The 5,848-nt window shown below is 41.2% G+C and overlaps 2 protein-coding genes across 3 annotated transcripts; one reads left to right on the forward strand and one right to left on the reverse strand.

The window, feature by feature from the left end:
- Positions 1-723: 723 nt before the first annotated feature.
- hint3 (histidine triad nucleotide binding protein 3) lies at positions 724-4,217 on the forward strand. Of its 2 annotated transcripts, none has more exons than XM_067238473.1 (5): positions 724-843; positions 1,124-1,241; positions 1,526-1,595; positions 2,814-2,940; positions 3,160-4,217. In XM_067238473.1, exons 1-5 carry the CDS (start codon positions 724-726, stop codon positions 3,205-3,207), a joined length of 483 nt encoding a protein of 160 aa, XP_067094574.1. In that variant the 3' UTR covers positions 3,208-4,217. The 2 variants fall into 2 exon arrangements, with proteins under 2 accessions (XP_067094574.1, XP_067094575.1); XM_067238474.1 differs by having other exon boundaries at positions 741-843; positions 1,508-1,595.
- A 920-nt stretch (positions 4,218-5,137) lies between these two features.
- si:dkey-29b11.3 (actin-binding Rho-activating protein-like) lies at positions 5,138-5,617 on the reverse strand. Its single transcript, XM_067237467.1, has one exon. It carries the CDS (start codon positions 5,615-5,617, stop codon positions 5,138-5,140), a length of 480 nt encoding a protein of 159 aa, XP_067093568.1.
- Between the last annotated feature and the right edge of the window lie 231 nt (positions 5,618-5,848).

Consider the following 5,848-nt stretch of genomic DNA (forward strand, 5'->3'; position numbering starts at 1 on the left):
GCATCTCCTTTTGATTGACAGCGATTTTGTACTATAAAAAGTCGCCAAAGCTATTCAAGCTCAGTCCCATCACGGATTTTGCAACTGTAGTTGAAAGACAAACTGCTGCAACTTATTTCTTGGTATTTGCTTGGCGAAATTGCTAACCAATTTTCATCATACATTTCATACAATTATACATCACATTCCTTGTTTCAGTTTAACCTAATTCCTATATTTCCTTCGGGTTTAAATATTTTTTGGTTAGATCGTTCGTTCGTTCATTCATTCATACAGTAGGCTAGGCTAGTGTCGTAGGGGTGAACTAGCCAGTGAACTGAAAATGTATATGATGTAGGCCGAAAATGAGCTTCCCTGTTTGAAAGACCAGCAGCCGCCACTGGTTCTAACCGCTACTGACCTACTATGGTTGGGAATGGGAATATAGGATAGGCTACAACTATTTCACAATAGTGTTGTTATGCCTTGTTGGACGTTGGTGCAAATGAGTGATTTAAATCTCAACTCAGAGAAACAAATGTCGAAATCTAAACGAGATGTGTTCCATTTTTCTTTTATGACTTCTCAAAGGAAGTTTCAATCTTGACTGAATGAGGATAGCGCTCTCTGGTGTTTTTTTTCTCTTTACTGCAAATTCTGATCGATTACATGGATAATTGATTGCTTTCCCTTCGACTCGATGATTTCTAGATTCCTTTGCAAGGTCTTACATAAATTATTATCATGGCAACAAACGAGGATATAGGCTCTAGCCAAGTTGTTATTTCAGGCGAAGGTTACAACAAAAAGTGTATATTTTGTAAAATAGTTAACAAAGAAATGGGCACAGAGCTTCTTCATTCGGTATGTATGACGAGACAGGACCAACAACTGTAAATCCTAGCTGTACTAATGACAGACTGAAAGACATGAGATAGCATGATGCTACTGTAGCACCATTGATAGTGATTCACAAGGCAAAATACTGGATACAAATACAATTTTGTGGTTTACATGAAACCACACAATGCTGTTTATTTTCAGAGCAATGAGCATACAAAGTGGATAGGTCTTGTGTTATACACTATGTCTATGAAACCGTCGTTTAAGGCGTGGCTGACAATAACCGACCCTTGTCTGACAGGACGAGGACATCTCCTGTTTCAAAGACATCAGGCCTGGAGCACCCCATCACTACCTTGTCGTGCCCACCAGACACGTTGGCAACTGTAATTCACTAAGCAAAGAGCACGTGCATCTGGGTAGGTTTAGTAGTGTTTGATTAAAGAATCCAGTATTATATGCATGTGTAGAGTTGTGCAGCACTTGCTACAGTAGAAGAGGTAACACAAAATACTGAATTAAAAGTTTGAAGTCCTTCTGCAAATTAACTTCTAATGTAGGCCTATTGTTGACAGGATTTAATTTGACGTGCTTAGGCATCATGTCATATGAAAACAGGAGTTAGGAATAACCTTGATGGTTCTTAAATCTTGCATGTCAATATTTAGTTGTAAATGTCAAGCAGTGTGTTATGTGCCCACAGTGGAGCGCATGGTGGATACTGGGAAGAAGATACTGCTGGAGAACAGTGTGACAGACCTCAGCGATGCCAGGTAGGCCAGCCCACAACCATACAAACCCTGCAACACTTTACATTAAGATTACATTCACTACACTATAGCTATATAGCAAAAGTATAGTAAAAACATTATATGTAAACATTAATTGCTATGTAAAATGGATGTAAAAAGGGGCAGTAGAGGATTATTAGCAAAACAAATTTGATGTTAATAACCACTTACCTCTGAAAACTCCAACCTTACACACGTTTTCACATGTGTAATAACTTGTACCTCTAAACCGTAATGAAGTGTAGCTATTTAGTTACGTGGAAGTTAATGTAGCCTGACCTTAATGTTGTGTTGCCAAATTAATTATTAGAATTTTGTGAAAGGAAATCAAAAGTAAAACATCCAAACTAGTTTTGATTGAGTGATTTCATACTGAAGCAAGTTACTGACAAAGCTAAAATAGACCAAAATTTAACTAAGGACCTGTCAGTAATATTAATCTATCAAGCATTGCACAGTCAGTCGGTTAACAAGTTTAAGAAAGCTTTATTGCTTGCGGCCGGCCCACAAGGAGACACAAACATCACACGCCATTGTGCTACAAGTTTGTCTGCTAGCATGTTGCGCTAGCTACCTATTTAAGCAGCCCCGCTCTTTACAGTCATTGGTTAAGACAAAGGCATGCAAATGTCCCATGGCTCTTCTTCATTGGCTCCTTGCATAGACCTGGCACGTGTGTGTGCGTGCATGTTTACGTGTGTGCGTGTTTACGACATCAACCCTGATTGAAACACAACAACAGGATCCAGTCCTGGGGTCGTAAACTCCTTCAGATAGGTGTCAACAAATGGTCACCAGACCTTGCGTCTCCACCTATAGTCCTTGTCACAAAGTATCTCCTTAAAACAACCAAACCAACCCCCTTCTTCTAAGTCCTCAGCCCCAAGATAAGGGTCCTGTATGTTTACCCAGAGTTCAGATTTGGGGTTAGGCCTCTCTTTGCACCCAAGGAATACTGAACACAGAATCATTCTTATACAGGATAAATGTGTTACATCTTAAATTTTTCCAACAGGACCCAGCTACAAACACGAAGCAATGGTTTACCATTACGTAGTTACAAAGTTTCATGTAGTTTGAATACATCCGTTATTTTGTGACCACAACAGTACTAGATGAGACCCATAAGGTCAATATTGATCTAGGCAGGATGTGTGAAAATCAGACATCTAATAATACATCCCTTGTCTGTATCTGCAGGTTTGGTTTCCACTGGCCCCCTTTCTGTTCTGTCAGTCACCTGCACCTGCACGTCCTGGCTCCTGCCAGTCAAATGGGCCTGATGTCCCGCCTCTTTTACCGCCTCAACTCTTATTGGTTCATCACAGTAAGCTCCAATTACATGCATGTCATCTGGGTCCAGTTCTTCAGTTGTATGAATAAACGTACTCAAACACGTACACTCAAGCACATAAGTCTCCCTCCTCCTGTAACAACTATAGCTTCTTAGTTCTTGACTGTCTCACTTTTCTGTCTTGCCAATAGCAAATATATAATTTTGCCATTCTTGACATAAACAATGCCTTGTGTCTGTTCATCCCCCCAGGCAGACCAGCTAATTGAACACCTGAACTCCAAAGGAGAGCTTAATTAAGTGATAAAAATGATGTCATCATTTGAAGCTGATTTTGGGCTTGAGTCTGATTGTGTGAGAAGGTGTGTGCATGTGAGGAATGTGTGTGTGGGTGAGCTTGTATATATGTGTTTGATGACTAGTAGGGGTGCTATTGCCGTGATGACAAACACAATTTTTTTGTCGTATCAAGCCGAGCTGCCTCAATCAGAAACAAATCTTTTGAGCTGTTTTAAAATTGGCCCCCAATAGATGCATGGAAACGTACTGCTTGTTTCTGAAATGATTGTCAATACATCGATCTTATAAGTAATGACAAATGTCCCAAGTTTGACCTGTAAAAAGACATCTTAAGTGTTCTCCTGGAAGAGGTACTTTTATCATGTGTGTTTACCGTAGTACAGTAGCCACAGCATACACTATGCAAAAGGATATCTAAATCCTAAGATAAACAAACAGGACAGATGAGATCAAATCTTAAATGAGGGGAAACGTTCCACTTTCATACACCGAATAACAGCATTATTAGTTATTCATCTGGTTGATCAATAGAGGTCTCTTTCATCCCATTATATTTGTGTCTGTCAGGGAGCACAGTCAACAAAGGACACTCATGAGCATGTAGCAACATTTGTTGTAGAATATTGTCAAGTTAATTATAATACAGCTGAATGTTGAAGTGAATGACAATGTATCCTTGACTGAGTGCTACATTACAATACAATTTGTTTTATCCATTGATTGATGGATTATGTTTAATGAATGTGATGCTGCTGCTAACCAGTATCAGTTTAATGATGACTGGGATGATACCATGTTTCCCCCTGCAAGGGAAGCACCATTCTAATGGAACTGCTAACAGTTGCTCCAGCTGATTTCCCAATAATTAGTTGAAAGCTCAGGACTGCCTGGATTGACATTCCGAATTTATCTCAGAAAATGAGTTTGTGAATGTGTCAATGTTGTTACAAAAAAACATGTCAACATAAATAGCTGTGTACAGTACTTTCAATAAAGGAAAAAATCAACAACATTGTTTTACTTTTATGTACCTGCAAAGTAAAACTGTTAGATCTGAATGCATGACATTATTGGACATCTTGTAGATTTCTGAAAGAGTTCATGACTTTTAACAATGGAATGTGTGTGTATGCCTGCTAAAGCCTTTTTTGTCATTGTTATTTCTTATGATGGGAGTGTTTTACCATCTTCAGTGAAAGTATGCAGTGTTTCACAGGTGAGTACTCTGTTGGCAGCCTCATCATCTTGTCAGTGTTTTTGTTATCACCCTTATTCCATTTGAGTGCAGCAGGAAACAGTGTCCATTCAGGCCAGCGGGATCGGGTTCGTTCTTCAGCCCTATATTACATGTCACTGTTGACTCCTCGGGTTCTCTGGGGCTGTGTCTCGATACCCTACAATTTCTAATTCAGTGTGGACCGCTTCACTTCCCCATGTAAAAGGTTGATGTGTAAAATACCTGAAAAGAGAAATCTGCACAAAGAGTGCTAGGACTCATACAGTGGATTTACAGACAACCAGTGTTTTTATGCTAATTTTTATTACATTTTATGTATCTCTTTACTGTGCCTGTCAATGTGGCTGTACAGTGCACTTTGCCCCTGAGGATCAATACAGTACTAATCTACTATCTGCATCTTTTGCAACATTCTCTGTCAAAAGCCTGGTTTGTCTATTTGAAATGTGTGACTATTGATATGTCTGTTCCCCCTTTCTCTCCTGCATCGCCTCCCAGTCTTTCTAATCCATAGAACCTTGGTCATGTGAAGTGTGCACTTAGGATAAGAAGTCCAGCAAGATATACAATCAATGGTGACATTTTAGAGTAGAGAAATACCTAGTGATGTGGTGATACTCAAAGACCCTCAAAAAGAAGGGACCTCTTTTGCCTATACAGTATCTGACTTTTCCATGGTGTCATCTGTGAAAGTCACTGCAACAGTGTGATGACCACATGGTCATCCTGACCCTGCCAAAGCATCTCCCCCTCAAACTGGACCAAGCCCTGCTTCCTGGCACGCAACAGGATCCCCACCAACTTATTGGAGATGGTCACATAGCGTTCAAACAGCTGTCCAAACTCTACCACTGGCTGCCCCTCCTCCCCATGCCCTCCTCCCATCTCCCTGATGACCAGGCAGAGCTCCTGGACCTCCCGGCCAATGTGGGACTGGGCGTCTTGGCCCCGCCGCTGAGTGAGGGAGCCCTCCTGGGGGCGGCCATAGCCATTCTGACCCAGCAGGGGCTGCGTGCAGACGGGCTGGCCATCGCTGCTGAAGGGGTTGTGTTTCTGGTGCTCCTGGTGTTCGTTAGACCACCTCTGCCAGTTCTCCTTCAGACCTTTCACAGACACCACGCACACAGTCCTGTCGTCTTCAAAGGGGGGTGGGGCGTCATTGGCCATCTCCATGGTGACTATCCGGCGCTGGTACATTGGCTTGTTTCTCCTCAGGGGATCTGTCCACTTTTGGACATGGCCTACATTCTGCAGACAAGCAGGAACACAGAGCAAGATAGTTAAAGAACCATAGAGCCTATGTAAAACAAGGTAGTTTAGCATATATAGTGTAGAGTTGACCTCTCCATGCCAAACCTTTTGTTTGACATTTTCATAATGAATGTTTTTTTTTTTGTTTAGCTG

The sequence above is a fragment of the Osmerus mordax genome, chromosome 6 (assembly GCF_038355195.1).
Source record: "Osmerus mordax isolate fOsmMor3 chromosome 6, fOsmMor3.pri, whole genome shotgun sequence".
NCBI lineage: Eukaryota > Metazoa > Chordata > Actinopteri > Osmeriformes > Osmeridae > Osmerus > Osmerus mordax.

Excerpts from the sequence above, each read along its gene's own strand:
- si:dkey-29b11.3 (XM_067237467.1), bottom strand. The coding sequence starts at position 5,617 with ATGGAGATGGCCAATGACGCCCCACCCCCCTTTGAAGACGACAGGACT.
- hint3 (XM_067238473.1), top strand. The coding sequence starts at position 724 with ATGGCAACAAACGAGGATATAGGCTCTAGCCAAGTTGTTATTTCAGGC. Across the intron at positions 1,596-2,813 it reads ACAGACCTCAGCGATGCCAG|GTTTGGTTTCCACTGGCCCC; the intron begins GTAGGCCAGCCC and ends CTGTATCTGCAG. Across the intron at positions 2,941-3,159 it reads ACTCTTATTGGTTCATCACA|GCAGACCAGCTAATTGAACA; the intron begins GTAAGCTCCAAT and ends TCATCCCCCCAG.